Source organism: Drosophila biarmipes, chromosome 2L, assembly GCF_025231255.1.
Source record: "Drosophila biarmipes strain raj3 chromosome 2L, RU_DBia_V1.1, whole genome shotgun sequence".
Taxonomy (NCBI): domain Eukaryota; kingdom Metazoa; phylum Arthropoda; class Insecta; order Diptera; family Drosophilidae; genus Drosophila; species Drosophila biarmipes.
The window spans coordinates 14241592-14257766 of record NC_066612.1 but is presented as its reverse complement, the minus strand read 5'-3'; the positions used below and the strand labels follow the sequence as shown (position 1 = coordinate 14257766).

The window sequence follows — 16175 nt, the reverse complement described above, 5'->3', positions numbered from 1 at the left end:
TTCAAATCATAAAAAACCGTCAAATTTCATTATCAAACTGACAAATGAAGTGTAGTTGTTCAGCACAGTTTAGATCGTTCATATTTTGCGGCACCCTTTTGGAGCCATAAATATGAACGCAATCCTCGTTGTTTTCATCATCGTCGAGTTGTGCCCTTTGCCAGTTGAGATACTTAGCCGGCTTGCCGGAGACCACGGAAAGGAACTCGCCCTCGTTGTCCCGATCGTTGATTCCCAGCCAGAAGTATTCATCTTTTAGTTTGTCCTTGATGGCATCTAATTCGACTTGATCCTGGAAAGCGGCCAGATATCCGCCCATATCACGACAGAAGCTGTTGGCCATGGTCGAATTCAGTTTCACGTTTTTTACGACATAGAAGTACCGTGTGCCTATACGCTCTAAGGCCGACATAATGTTATAAAACCTGAATTCCATTTGCTGGTCTTTTGCCTGTTAGGCCTTCTGTTGGTCCTGCAGCTCCTTAAGTTGTTCTTCGATCTCAGGAATCTTCTTTAATGTTTCCGAAGAGGAAGTCTGCTGATTTTGTATCTTTTTTCAGATTATTCTGTACTCTCAGTTGGGTTTCCGTTGAGTTCTGTAATTCGCTCTGCTTATTCTCCAGCCGTGCCAACCTCTTCTTGACGTCCTCCGTATCGATGATCCTGAAATGGTCCTTCAAGGATCTTTGCAGAACATGCAGTTCGCTCTGCAACTCAGAATTCCTCTTGACAGATTCCTCCAAGGATCCTTGCAGGACTTCCATTTTAGCTTGCACTCGGTGCTTAACTATGTGGTCTATTAGTTCCAAGAAACCCTCAGAAGTCAATGGATTGGCATGGGATCCATATGAATTCCATAAGACAAATATGAAGCACAAGTAAGAGCCAAGATGAAACATTTTTTCTACGCTGAAAACCAAAACCGACGAAACTTTGAAAATACATAACTGATTTCAAAGATGTGAGCCGGCTGCCTTTTAAAGCGCCATGCCCTACTGATAAGAAGCTTAAACTGAACCTCAAAACATTTTGGAATTAAACTTCCGACAACTAAATAATAAATTATTAATTAAGTGCGGTTTCTGGGAACCTATTTAACATGTTGAATAACTTTAAAAATCAAGAACTTTTGATTATAGTCACACTGCGTCTTTAAATATTTCAAAGAAATATAGACTGTTTCAAATTTTTATGTTTTTTCATGTTGATTATTTTTAAAGGAAATTCCGCGAGTTAACAGTTCCAAGAAATACATTATAAATGCACGTTTCTTTTAGAGTAAAAAAGTATACTAGATTCGTCAGAAAGTACACATGTACACTGGTCGGCATAGGTATTTTGACGAAACAATAGTTAAATGATTTGAACTTACTTCTTGAACTCCTTGGCGTCAACGGAAAGGTAATTTGAATGGCGTTTGAGTGATACAAAACTTTTCCTAACCCGTTAAGTACTTAATGAAAATGTCAAAATTATGTGAAAACCTACTTTTTAATCTACTTTGTTTTAACAGGATGCGACGCCCACTCTAACGCCCACAAATAACCATAACACTACAAGCAGTCAAGCTCCCACATTTTTAATAATTAATATTATGAAAAAATTTAAATGGTATTGTGTTCTTATTATCAATATCCATCTACATACCAAAAATGAATGAAATCGCACGATGCATTTAAAAGTTAAAACCAAATATATTCAATATTTTGCAAATTTAAATTTTGGTGACTCTATTTTGGCCGTAAGCAAATGCAAACGGAAAATTTATTTATTTATTTTATTTATTGCCAGACTTAACAACGTATTGAAGTTTGTTCCACAGCATCAAGCTTTCTTCTACATAATTGTCGACATTTACATAAAGCTGCGCCAAAATGTTTGAAGGTTCCTATCTTCGTTAAGCTAAAAACCTTAAAGAGCTTTCACTGTTTGTGCAAAAAGTAGTACACAAAATATTTTTTTTTTACATTTTTTACTACGTTTTCTAACGATTATCTGATTTAAAAAAGATAATTACAGTTTACATTACAACTACCTAGATTTTCCGAATTTAAAAAAATTCTTTAGTTAAAGGAAAGGTTCTCAGTTAACTCCCCTAGATCAAAAGATCTAACTATATACTTAAAACACGGAATTAAAAAATTACAAAAAATTAAAAATAAACATATTTTCGATTAGGTGCATGTGCACTCCATTTGTCATCTTGGGGGACTCAAAACACGAATTATCAACGACTTGGGAAGTGGGATGACCTACAGGTGACAGCTCGTACTTGGAGGAGCCACGCGAGTTGGTGGACACGCTTTGACCGGCTGATAACAAAAAGCAACCGAATATTTTCGACTAACTTTTCCCATCGCTCGTATAGGAATGTTTTAAAAATAATTCAGAAATTTTATCGCCCATTGCGTTAACATGTCGCCCGATAAGGCTGCACGGAACATACTACTCTTATATAATCTATATGGAAATACACGCTGCGGGTAATCGAATGTACGGGGAACTGCATGGTGGCGATTAGCTGGAAGAGATTTGAGCGCAGATAGTTGGACAGGCCATACACATTTTAATCGGGGAGATCCTAGCCAGCAGTGATTTATACGAACCAGGAGCTATACTATCTAATCGGTTCCAGATAACCGTAAATTTCACGGGATAATCAACGTTGTAGTGGAACCGCGACAGAGCCAAATACAATTCGGCCGAAGCTGAACTGTTGGGCAGGTGGAACTATGTCCACGGATGTGGCATAAATTTAAAAGGGAATTGCCGCCTTATATATAGTATTAGTGGCAGCAGTTTAATGGCCTTGCATTGGTCAAGTGTTCCGTGTTTATCAGATCGTAAACTCTTTTCCAGCTTGTATACCTCGATAAGAGCTATAACAATCCCAAAATGCCACCCCAAAGGTTGAGAACCATTGGCAACAGTGCGAATCGATAGGTGAATCTCCCTATTGCTTATATAGCCCCCATATTCGCTGACGCGTTTCCGATATCAGCCTTTATTAAGCCCTTGAATAATTTACCAAATATTTGGTTAATTGCTGTGAATCACCTGGCTATTATCATCCCTCCACTCATGGCTTGTTTTTCTGATCCCGCCTTGGATCAGCTGTTTCTATTTTTTAATTAATTTACTTAAACTTATCTCTTTTACTTTCCCGGAATGCCACTTATCTCGGACCCCCATTAGAATAAAAGAGCTTGCCCTTGCAGATTTTGGGCAGTTTGCGTTCGGTTGAACACCTGTTTGGCTCGAATATTTATTTTTAATAAGTTCTATTTGTGATAACTACCCTTGGGGTGTGACTGGAGTGAAGAGGGTCTTACAGATACGGAGAATACTTCAAATATGGTTGCACAGGTGAGCAGCAATATTTGATTTGCTTATGAAAGGAAGACAGGCCCCCAAGTTTAAACATCGTGTCAAGGCTTATTAAATAAACATTTAAAATAAATATTAAGGAAATATTAAATATTTTATATTATTAAAATGCGTAATTGCTCAAATCAGTCAGATTAGCTTTGGATTTCTGAGGTTATCAGCCGGATCGTTATAAATGTGTATTGAATTTATGTGTAACAGACGTTTCTAGTATATGCGTCCCAGATTTTAGAATAGAATAACTAACTAAATGCATTTCCTGAAAATGGTTTTTGGATGACGGAATAATTTGTCAGAGCGCTGATTCAAAATTATTACTCTTACTAAAATAAACAAATTTGTTTATTTCTTTTTGTTCTTAAGTTTTTAAGTACAATGTAAAGAACCACCCTTATCGTAACGCCACTCAAACCACCCCCATAATTAGGTGCCTAGATCCCGGGACTCGCATTATATCCATTGGAAGGTTCCCGCCACGCCCCTTTGATTACAACTTACTGCTTTGGAAGCCATGGGAAAGATGTGGCGGGCGCACTTAGAGCGAGCACGCCGATCGCATGCTGCTGATAAGCGGGTACCAGGTAGCGCCCACATCGACATTGCCGAGCGATCGGAGGCCCCGCGGCAGAGACTTTTCTATAGCATCCGATCCTGAACGCGTTCAGTTCACGCTTTGCCTTCGCTGAATTCGGTCGTGTGTGCTGTCGTGTCTCGAGCGAAGAGTGGGAATCTATAGAAAATAGACGGAAATCGATTTGCGTGACCAAAGAATCAATATCGAGCGCTCCATAAGCAACCGAACTAGTTAACTATGTAAGTTGGCGGGGGGGCAAGGATCGGGTGAAGTCTGCAGAACAATGGAGGGCTCTAATTGGATAGTTCGTGACTTCCGGGGAACACGTGAGACTGGCATTGTCTAAATCTAATTTGTGGGTCAGTGCACTTTTTCGGAGGGTTCATTGTCACCGCCCGATTTCGCTGGCCGCTCGCACAGATCTGAATTCGCCGCACGAGCTCCCCCATTTCGTTCCACCTTGCCTTCGATCGAGCCTCTTTTACATCGCGGTCGCACGTCGCTTCCATGCTCTCCACCTTCAGATCACGGTCTTCTCGCGGTTCCGCACTTTCGAAATGTCTTGCGATCGGAGAGCGAAAGGCCCGAATAGTTGGCAAATATTTTTAGATGCTGTGGCCCATTATCACTTTTGTTTTCATACCCACCTTCTGTGGGGCGCGACACAGCCGAGTGCGTAGTTCTAGTTTGGGCGCCCAACATTTCCACCCCGAGCATTGCGCGATGACAAATGGCTCGGCGTTCTCGCTTATCGAGAAGCCGGTTTTATAGTTCCTACCACGTATCACTTGTTTGGGTTCAGCCCACTTTGAATCACAAGAACTTATGTATGGTGAAAACAAGAGTCTGAGCTTTTAATACTGTGGGAAATTGATGAATAGAGCAGTTGCCCGTTCAAGTCGCATAGAAGCTACTCAAAAGTGTTTACAGAACACTCAACTCTAACTATTCCCAAAATAAGATTATAATCTGTGGCAAACTTACTGAATCATTTCCATGCCCGTATTGCGTGCGCCACTTCGAGTACTTCGAGTTATTATCAGCAGACTGCTATTTATTTGCCGGTGATTTATGATTTTCAAGTAAACTATGTTAATGTCTGAGGCACCTCCCATTTGCGGCAAAATTAGGGAAGACGCACTTCCATTAGCCTGATAGTGGTTTGCCCTCGGGGTCTTTCCATGTGAATCAATTCACTACTTACAGCACAATTTAGCTGCCAATCACTTATGCCAATCAATCTTCGGCGAAATTTTAACCAAATACAACTAATAATTATAATTTTCCCGCAATCACTGACGGCAATTTATTTGGTGACCCTTTGGACTCAGCTGACTATTATGTCAGCTGTTGGGTTCTTTCATTCTGCACGTTGCCTATTTTGGGTCTTATCACTGTTAAGTTGCCCAGAATTTATTGATTAATAGAAAACGGAAAGCTGCAAAGTTAAACAAGCAGACATTATTGTAGATATCAAGAATTACGATTCCTGGCCTTTGTACCTCGAAAACCAAACTCATTCAAAGAACTAACCACTGTCGAAAAGCAGCGCCTTATGATAAGAGTCAACGTGATAAGTTATTATAGCATAACAAGGGAAATAGTCGGGGAATTCTAATAAACCAGCTTAATGGCTTTTTATGGCTCAAGCCAAATAAGTTAATACTTCTCATCGCGTTCAAGATAGATGTCCATCTTAACTTCTGATAAGCGACACAATGATGAGTTATTAGAATACCTTTAAGACAAAGTCGCCGTTTGGTATGGACAAGATATATCTCATCTGCATTTTCGAATTTGTTTGAGAACATATTTTTCCCCTTGACATTGCTTGTTACCACCTTGTTATCAGGTGCCTATGATACACACACCTATGATAAGAGACCCCTTTGAACGGAAGCCTTGACATAGGCCAACTAAAGTGTGAGGCTTATCTGGAATGGTAAAATATATGAACTGAACGCACGTACTTAAGTCGTAGATCGTATGATTCCGGCAGTTTTCCAAAAGATGGATTAACATTCGTTCATAATTATTTTAGGTTTCACTTTTGATAAAATTACACGAAATATTTAATCAAATTACTAATATCTAGCGTCTATTATTGCTTTTGTAATAATTATATCATGTGTAATTAGTACACCCAAGAGTAGTAGTCACGCCAACTGAAAAGTGATGTGAAATTAACCTGCTAAATGAAAAATACTAATTATATTCAGAGTAATTAATTGCTGGTTCCTCGCCTTCAGACTCTCACCATGTCCGCGACCGACGCGCTCTACAATCGTCCTGGCCCCAATCGCCTGAGGCAGTCGGATGTGTATCGCACCACCAACCGCCAAGATGCCGTCAAGATTCGGCTGGCCAAGGAGGGCATCGGGGCGGAGGAGCCCATCTCAGTGCCCGGCCTGCTGAAGCGCACGGTCAACAATTACGGCGACTATCCCGCCCTGCGGACCAAGAACGGCAAGAACGGCTACCACACCGTCACCTACAAGTGAGTACCGCTAATCGAATCGCTGGCCAATTGCCAATTTGCGCCCGACTCACTTAACGCCAACTGGATTATCCCCCGGCCACCACCCGCAGACAATACGAGGAGAAGGTGCACCAGGTGGCCAAGGCCTTCATCAAGCTCGGTCTGGAGGAGCACCACTCGGTGGGTGTGCTGGCCTTCAACTGCGCCGAGTGGTTCTACTCGGCCATGGGGGCCATCCACGCGCGCGGCATCATCGCCGGCATCTACACCACCAACTCCGCCGATGCAGTGCAGCACGTCCTGGAGAGCTCGCACGCCCAGATCGTGGTCGTGGACGACTCCAAGCAGATGGATAAGATCCACGCCATCCGCGACAAGCTGCCCAAGCTGAAGGCCGCCATCCAGATCCAGGAGCCATATGCGCCCTACCTCAAGAAGGAGGACGGCTACTACAGGGTGAGTTGATAGTTTGGTTTGCGATAAAAGTTAAAAAGTTATTTAGAAACCTGTTTTTCTAAACTCATTGCAATAGAAAACATTTTTCTATCAAGGTAATGCAGAAATAAATATATATAGATCCTATTTTTTGAAAGTTTTGAAGAACTATTAGTAGGTTTTTGAATTCTTGAAACGAGTTAAAGTGACACTTTAATGACTTTTAATCCGTTTAAAAGATATAAAAGTGTTAATACAATTGTACATTGTAAAAATAATTAAATATTTAATAAATACTAAAAATTTGAGAAAATGTCTAATATGTTTTCTAAACCTTTATCAATAAAGTCCTTACCTACATGTAACTTTCTTACATGTTTATTTTAATGACAATATTATTTAATATTAAACGAGTTTTATTGAATTATTGTTTTACTTAACCTCATTAAAATAAACTAATGAGACAATGTAGTAACAGTAAAAGAGTAGTATAATATTTTATCTCATACATTTATTCTAATAACAACCATTCGTATTCTATAAAAATAAAATAAAAAAGGCCTGTTAGTATCATTTCATCTAATCATTCAAATGTATCTTTTTACCCCCTCAGTGGTCGGAGATCGAGTCGATGAACGTTAGCGACGTGGAGGACCAATACAAGACCCGACTGGAGAACGTGGCGATCAACGAGTGCTGCTGCCTGGTCTACACCTCCGGCACGGTGGGCATGCCCAAGGGCGTGATGCTCTCCCACGACAACATCACCTTCGACGTGCGCGGCATCGTCAAGGCCATGGACCGGGTGGTGGTGGGGGCGGAGTCGATCGTCTCCTACCTGCCGCTGTCGCACGTGGCCGCCCAGACGGTGGACATCTACACCTGCGCCTTTGTGGCCGGCTGCATCTGGTTCGCCGACAAGGATGCGCTGAAGGGAACGCTGGTGAAGTCGCTGCAGGATGCGCGGCCCACGCGATTCATGGGCGTGCCGCGCGTCTACGAGAAGTTCCAGGAGCGCATGGTGGCCGTGGCCAGCTCCAGCGGCAGCCTGAAGAAGATGCTCGCCAGCTGGGCCAAGGGCATCACGCTGAAGCACTACATGGTGAGTCAAGGGTAAGTATTCCCCCAATGAGGCCTCCACTTCAAATACTTCAACTCCGACTTTGTGTGCGCATAAATTATGCAAAAAGGATGCACAGTTAAAGTGGCTGCAACGACAGAGTTCCATTCCCAACTCCCACTCCTGCATTTTTCATGTCTCAGCCGGCTTTTCGGCCAGCTTTCTAGCCAGGGAGCAGCATCTTTAAGTGCACAGAAAGAAAATATGAAAACAATGATTTAGAGAAATTAAAATTTACTACGGAATTGTAAAGCCTTTAGAGCGAACTTATTTTAAACAGCTTCTGTAAATAGATGATGCCAAAGCTACCCCAATTTCTTTCTGTGTACCTGTGTGCCGTGTTTTGGTGCCCGCTAAATTATGCAGGGCCGGCAGCGCTCCTTGCTCTGGTTTAAGCGAAAATCACTGACAACAACATTACTCATACGTCACGTGGAACACGCCGGCAGCTCCCGCTGCTGTGCCTGCTGCTGGCATTTCCCAAATAGCAAATGCAGGAGGAGCAGCACCAGGACTGGGAGCAGAGCCCGGACACGCCATGCGGGCACGTCCTCTTAAGTAAAAGCAGATGAATAGGGGCGAGAGCAGGGCATATGTGCAGCCAGGAGGAGAGGTTCTCCTAAGTGCAAACACTTGAGCAGTGATTGAGGCATTACGGAACCCATCAGGCGGTCCAAAACCAAACCCAAATCAGACTTAATTGGGCAAAATTCGAGGGGATGCGGAGGTATTCAGCGTTGAAAAGAAAGTTTTCCAGACCGTATCACTTTAATAATAAGGACTTCCATTTTTCTCTACGTTCTTCCCTTCGTTTTGCTTGCAGCCCTTATTCAGTCTGAGCGAAACAATGCATAAATAAAGTCGGTAGCTTTCTAATTAGTGGTCATTTTCATTAATGCACATTTCCATTTGCACAATCAGCTTATGTACCTTGTTTATCGAGGTGCACCTAATTCGCAAACACCACCCATCCGCCCATCCACCCATCCACCCATCCATACGGACACGAGCACACCCACCTCCCAGCCTTCAACAAAACTCATCAGTCAACAAAGCTAATTAAACTTTTTGCCCCCAACTTCTGGCAGCAAGAGCTCCGGGGGATTCCGGTACAAGATTGCCAAGTCGCTCATCATGTCCAAGGTGAAGCAGGCCCTCGGGTTCGATCGAGTCATGACCCTGGCCAGTGCCGCAGCTCCCATGTCGCCGGAGACGAAGAAGTACTTCCTCAGCCTGGACCTCAAGATTGTGGACGCCTTCGGTATGTCGGAGACGGCCGGCTGCCACAGCATCTGCCTTCCCGACTCGGTGGGCCTGAACACCATCGGCAAGACATTGCCCGGCTGCGAGTCCAAGTTCATCAACAAGGACGCCAATGGCCACGGCGAGCTGTGCATCCGCGGACGCCACGTCTTCATGGGCTACATCGACAACAAGGAGAAGACCGAGGAGTCGCTGGACGACGAATGCTGGCTGCACTCCGGTGACCTGGGATACGTGGACGACAAGGGATACATCTCGCTGACGGGACGATCCAAGGAGATCATCATCACCGCCGGTGGCGAGAACATCCCGCCCGTGCACATCGAGAACACGATCAAGAAGGAGCTGGATGTCATTTCCAATGCCTTCCTGGTGGGCGAGCAGCGCAAATACCTCACTGTGCTGATCACCATTAAGGTGGGTTCGCGATAACAGGACGGTTTTGAGGTCCCCCTACTAATAACTTCCATTTTGCAGACCGAAATGGACAAGGAGTCCGGCGAGCCTCTGGACGAGCTGAGCCACGAGTCCTCCGTGTGGGTGAAGTCGCTGGGCGTGGAGCACAAGACTGTGTCGGAGATCCTGGCCGCAGGTCCCTGCCCCAAGGTGTGGAAGTCCATCGAGGACGCCATCAAGCGGGCCAACAAACAGTCCATTTCCAACGCCCAGAAGGTGCAGAAGTTCACCATTCTGCCGCACGACTTCTCCATTCCCACCGGCGAACTGGGACCCACCCTGAAGGTCAAGCGCAACGTTGTCTCCAAGATGTATGCCGACGAGATCGAGAAACTCTATGCCTAGACTTCCTAACCGGAGATCGAACCCGAGCTTTAATGTGAATTTGAATTTACCAGACTTCCAAGCCAATTGAGTGCCACTTTCTATAGGATTTAGGCTGATGCTAACTGTTGGATATTACACTTAGGACAACTAGGCCCGAATGCCTAGCTGGACGTCTGCTTGCCTCCGATTAGGTCCAGAGATCTTTTAATTAGTACCTAAGTTTTATTTTGTATATGCTATTTGGTTGTACCAACTGAACAAAGGAAATTTTTTATTGTCTGAAGAGCAACAATAAATTTGTAACTAGATTTGTAACTGGGAGTTTGAAAGTGTCTGTCTGTTTGAATTGAATAACTATTAACAATCATTATAACATGGAACTAACTTTGAAGAGCCTTTGATTTAGGGTATAAGTTTACTTTATTTGACAGTTCGATACATGGCTGATGGTTCATATTAGATTTAGCAATATGGATTCACCTCTTGTAGAGTCACGGCTTCAAGGATTCCGATTCGGTGGTGCTTTCCGCATCCGCCTCGAGGCCCTTGGCCAGGCGCTCGGCCACGCGCTGCATCAGCTCCTCCATGCTCATCTCGATCTGGACGCAGGCCCGTCGAGCCGGGTCGAAGCGCTGCTCGTGGGCGCACTGCACCCGCACGCAGCGCAGGCTCAGGCTGAACCAGCTGCTCGCGTCCTTGAATCCCGGCCAGCACTCGCACTCGTTGTGGGCCACGCAGTGGCTGTGCTCCGGACAGCCGCCCTGGCAGACCGGCCGACAGACGAGCTGGTGGCCAGTGGGGCGGTGGGTGGTGTGGTGGTGCGACGGCTCGTAGCCCCGCTGGCAGTGGCAGCGGTCCGGCTCCGCACAGTAGCTGTGGGCGGGACACGGCTCCTGGCAGACGGGCTCGCAGAAGCCGAACAGGATGGTCCGGTATCCGGGGCAGCACACCTGGATGTTGTCCCAACGCACCCGCTCCTCGAACACCACGTAGCTGTCCAAGTCGTCCGGGTGGCTGGAGTTTGATGGGCTGCTCATGCGGGTCCTGGCCACGGGCACCTGGTACTTCACACTGATGTTCTTCTGGCAATGGCCGTTGGTGATGGCCAGGCCTCCGACCTCCCGCTGCATCGCCACCAGGACGAGGAGCAGCATGGGATACAGCACTTGGAGCAGCATGGATGAGGCTTCACTTCGGGCTGGGCTCAAGATTGTGCGTACGTCGCCGCAAGTGCACTAAACGCAGTCGCCGCAGATTAAGGAGAAAGCCAATCCGATTCTTTTGTTATGGCTCACTCGGAGAAAATGGGAATTCCAAGAAATTGGTTTTATTCTCTAATTAATTGTTTAATATCACCTCAAACTGGACCATTTCAAACTATACGATTAAAGCATCGAGTGCAGACGAAGAACTGCACAAAATGTAAAGCTTATGGAACTACCAAAATGAATAAAGTGCTATACATCTTTCCTTTCTTAGCTCAGTTTTGACCATTGATTTTTTATCGTCAGCCTAAAAATGATTTAATGAACAAATACTTAAAATTTTATTTTAATTTTTATTTTTTCTGGGTCGTCATAACTAGATTAATTAAATCTAACTGGCTGGAACAAGGATACCTCTTAAGCTACTCAATTCAGATATTTTTTAGTAATATATTCTTCAAATCCATTGTAAACTTGGGTTTAATTTGAAAGTTAATAGACTTTTTTTGTGTGCATCATCTTACACTTCGGGCCTTTCGCAGTCTGTGGTCGTTCGATAAGTGAGTCTGTCGGTCTCTTATTATTATTTATTTTTGCATCGCCCGACGTCCTTATCAATAGCATTGGAAATGTACCGAGACGACCGTTTGGAGAGTGGAGAATCGCCTGGCTCGAGCATGTTGGCTGGGGTTGCATCCGAGTGGGGAAAGTGGGGTTGCGCTTGGGGCTTGTCTCTTACCAACCGATCGGTGCAACACGTTGCATGTATTCAAATAAAATATGATGGGGAAATGGGTTAGTTTATTAAGTAAGTTCATTATTGTTTTTTTTAAGGAATTAGCATTGAATTTCTTTTTTTCCGTAAGGTTAAACATAAAAGTTGTTTAACTCTTATCGAACCTTTTCTTAATTGACTCAATTTCGCTATCGCAAGCATTTTGTTTACCTCATAGCGCAGCCTAACAATTGTGGTAGAGTACATACATTCATAATCATTCCTCTCTATAAAATCGTAAACAGAAAGTCAGCTGAACCATTTGGTTTCCTCAACTGGTTCTTAGTTTAAGCATAGGTAAATACTTGGTCTTCTGCTAGCTTCTCTTACAGCCATCGGTCTGAGATTGTATGAAAGGTTGTACATACACTTAAAAAAATTTAGAAAATATTTAAAAAATAAATGTGCACCTCAGTTTTTAGTAAATTTAATGCTTTAACTACCTAGAGGTTTAAAATACAATCTAACTGTTGTACTTACACTTAAAAATATTCTAAAAATCATTTTAAATTAAAGAATTAACGACTGTTTTAGTTTTTAGAAAATGTAATGTTCTAACTTCTCTACGGGTTACCAAAAATAACCATCAGAAAATAATGGCATGTATTTTGAATTGATACATTCAGCTTAAGGCACCCCGACATATCATATTTTAATGTTATGATGGCAATTTATGTTTTTTTCTATAAAATCTAAACATCTGTTTAGATTGCAGTGTTATTTCTCCCAGTGGACAACATACAACCCGACTGCAAGACGGACTAGGCAACCAGACACGTGTTCGTTTGTTAGCCGAGCTCTGATAGATGTGGATGCGGATGCTCTCCGGCGGCGGGTGTACGGGTGTACGGGTGTTCGGGGTCTCCGGGTGTACGGGTGTACGGGTGCGGTGGAGGTAGAGTTGTATGTGCCGGGCGGGTTTTGCATATGAGCTTTGTGCGTTTGTGTGGCTCGATATATACAAATAAACATAAGCAGCCAGCAGGCGAGCAGAAGCGATTAGCAGGCCGAAAGAGCGCGCGGCGTGTGTGTGGTGTGCAATGCTGCGATGTTGTTGTTGCTGCGCCGGCACTGTGTAGTTATGGGGTGGTGGTGGGCCGCAGGGGGCTGCGGGGGAGGGGCGGTTAATGTTACCCCATGAAAGCTAAAACGGTAACGGGCGACGTTCTCACAAATTCGTAGGTATGTAACGCACACATGTTTACACACCCTGCCAGTCGTCTATCTACATTCGCCAGCGTGTGTGTGTAATGAGCAATAGCAGGGCAGCGCGAAAGCCAAAACCAGAAATGGGAAGAAACTGAAATGTAATAGGTAGCGCCGAGGAGAGTATTCAAATATGTAAGGCTACACCGTAAGTAATACTGGTATAATTTCAAAAAATATCAAATAAAAGTTTATAATCTAAGGAAAGCATGCTTAGTATGAGGTACGTATCTTAGCGTACTGTGCCTTTTTTGACCTATGAATGCAATTATAATTCCCAAGTGCTTTTTTGTTGAAGCGGAAACTACTTTTGAATTGGTTTGGAAACACTGATTACTGCTATTTTTAGAACACTTTTTTTTTTTAAACAGACAATTTTCAAATATTTAAGGCTACACATATTATAATTTAAAAAAACACTGACTATAAAATGGGAATTAAATATTGGTAAGTAAGTAAGTAATACTGGTATAATTTCGTAAAATATGGATATAAAAATTTATGATCTAAGGAAAGCATGCTTAGTATGAGGTACGTATCTTAGCGTACTGTGCCTTGTTTGACTTATGAATGCAATTATAATTCCCAAGTGCTTTTTTGTTGAAGCGGAAAATACTTTTAAATTGGTTTGGAAACACTGATTTCTGCTATTTTTAGACCACTTTTTTTTTTAAACAGACAATTTTCAAATATTTAAGGCTACACATATTATAATTTAAAAAAACACTGACTATAAAATGGGAATTAAATACTGGTAAGTAAGTAAGTAATACTGGTATAATTTCGTAAAATATGGAAATAAAAATTTATGATCTAAGGAAAGCATGCTTATTATGAGGTACGTATCTTAGCGTACTGTGCCTTGTTTGACTTATGAATGCAATTATAATTCCCAAGTGCTTTTTTGTTGAAGCGGAAACTACTTTTAAATTGGTTTGGAAACACTGATTACTGTTATTTTTAGAACACTTTTTTTTTAAAACAGACAATTTTCAAATATTTAAGGCTACACATATTATAATTAAAAAAAAACACTGACTATAAAATGGGAATCCAAAAAAACTGTTCATACTCTTGGTTATTATAATTTTTGGTTATTTTTATGTAATAACATGAGCTTAATTATTTTGCACCTAATAATTAATTGTAAAATATTACATATATATATATATACATATATTGTTATTTTTCCCGTGTATGAACACGCGAGTATGTACGACATGTGTAACCGTATAAAGGCAGTGCGACCTGTTCGCATGCCAATCAGCATGTGTGTTGTTGTATGCCGGCGGTGATGACGTAGCGCTCATGGAAATTGCTCACCGGCACGCCATCACTCGCAGCCAGCGTCTCAGCCGGCGTAGCAGTCGGCGGCCCAGCAAAAACAACAACCTCCGAGAGGCAACAACTTTATTTGTTGTGATTATCGGCTGGCGGGGTTTAGAGCGCTACGCTGACAGTCGAGGTCAGTAAAGTGAGTCAGGTGGTGGCACAGTTGCGGTTGGGAAAAATAGGCAAGCCATCGAGAGATCGCCGTGTTCCCATTTTCAGACAATTTAAAATTTTGAAAATGGAATCAATTTTTAAAACTTAGCACAACTTTTTCAAATAATGATTATTCTAGAATTCAGTGCTGCTAGCAATCAGTTTCAAAAACAGGAAAGAGGACAAAACAAGTTAAAAAGGACAATAAATAGGACGGAACCTATTTCTTCTAAATGTTTTAAATATACTAATTTAAGTATGCTTATACTTCATAATCATATGGAATTTTAATTAGATGACATGTAATTGCAAAGAAACCAAGGCGAATGCTAAAAAAACACAAAAATAATAAAATAAAAACCGGCATCTCAGAATTAATAATTTTCACAAGACGTTTTTTGACAAAAGAAACAAAAACTAGAGGTTTTTGAAATGAGGACAGATCCTTCATCAAAAAGGACAAATTGGCAGCACTGGCTTAAGTAATGGGAACGTACTGAACTGATTTTCCAAGCTAATAATCTTTTTTTTACGAATAATATTTAATTATACAATAACTAAGTGTAAACCCTAAGGCTTAAAACTTTAACCAGCCATCGAGTAAAGGCGTTCTGCTCCATTTGGGCATAAAAAGACAGTCATCTTTACATTCCATGATCGAGGACATGGCACAATCTCTGATTGCCGGCAATCAGTTCCATTGGTTCTGGAACTGCCTTAAGAATTTTCCATTGATCAACAATGACGACAGAAAATCGAAAGGAACTCCGCAATCGGTGCGTGGATGATTGCTGATAATCCGACGACTTCAGCCGGTGATAGTGACAGTAATGGTGACTGTTACATGGGCTGCTCTGAAATATGCACTGCCCGATTTGCTCTGAGTCCAATCAGTCAAATGCACTCAGGCTGAACTTGTGACTTCGCTGACGACAGAACCAAAAGTGGGGCGATCGTTAGATTTTATTTTTAGTGTGTTAATTAATGCATATTTAATGGTTGTCGTAATGTAATTGGATGATCTTGCATTTTTCCGCTTAAGTCTAGTTTTTTTTACATAAGTCGGCTGACAAGTTTGCCAGCAAAGTTGTGTCGGGAGATTTGTAAACAGAATCGTAAGTTTTGAAAAATAGGTTTTTTTTTTAATATTTGAGAATTTATAGGATAGATAGGTAGACAGATAAAAAGATAGATAGATAGATGGATAGTTAGTTAGATAGATATATAGAGAGATAGATAGATAGATAGATAGGTAGATAGAAAGATAGATAGATAGATAGGTAGATAGACAGATAGATAAATAGATAGATAGATAGATAGAGAGATAGATAGATAGATAGATAGATAGATAGATAGATAGATATATAGATATATATATAGATAGATAGATAGATAGATAGATAGATAGATAGATAGGTAGATAGATAGATATTTATATAGATAGATAGATTGACAGATAGATA

At 42.1% G+C, this 16175-nt stretch overlaps 3 protein-coding genes across 3 annotated transcripts; 1 reads left to right on the top strand and 2 right to left on the bottom strand.

The window, feature by feature from the left end:
* Positions 1-19: 19 nt before the first annotated feature.
* On the bottom strand, positions 20-412 carry LOC108033285 (C-type lectin 37Db-like). Its single transcript, XM_017107550.1, has one exon. The coding sequence runs from the start codon at positions 410-412 to the stop codon at positions 20-22; it is 393 nt and encodes a 130-aa protein (XP_016963039.1).
* Positions 413-4043: 3631 nt separating this feature from the next.
* LOC108034059 (very long-chain-fatty-acid--CoA ligase bubblegum) lies at positions 4044-10362 on the top strand. Its single transcript, XM_017108814.3, has 6 exons — positions 4044-4200; positions 6211-6458; positions 6551-6896; positions 7489-7988; positions 9084-9675; positions 9736-10362. The coding sequence occupies exons 2-6, from the start codon at positions 6220-6222 to the stop codon at positions 10057-10059; spliced, it is 2001 nt and encodes a 666-aa protein (XP_016964303.1). The 5' UTR covers positions 4044-4200; positions 6211-6219; the 3' UTR covers positions 10060-10362.
* A 61-nt stretch (positions 10363-10423) lies between these two features.
* On the bottom strand, positions 10424-11283 carry LOC108033553 (uncharacterized). Its single transcript, XM_017107899.3, has one exon. The coding sequence runs from the start codon at positions 11217-11219 to the stop codon at positions 10533-10535; it is 687 nt and encodes a 228-aa protein (XP_016963388.1). The 5' UTR covers positions 11220-11283; the 3' UTR covers positions 10424-10532.
* Between the last annotated feature and the right edge of the window lie 4892 nt (positions 11284-16175).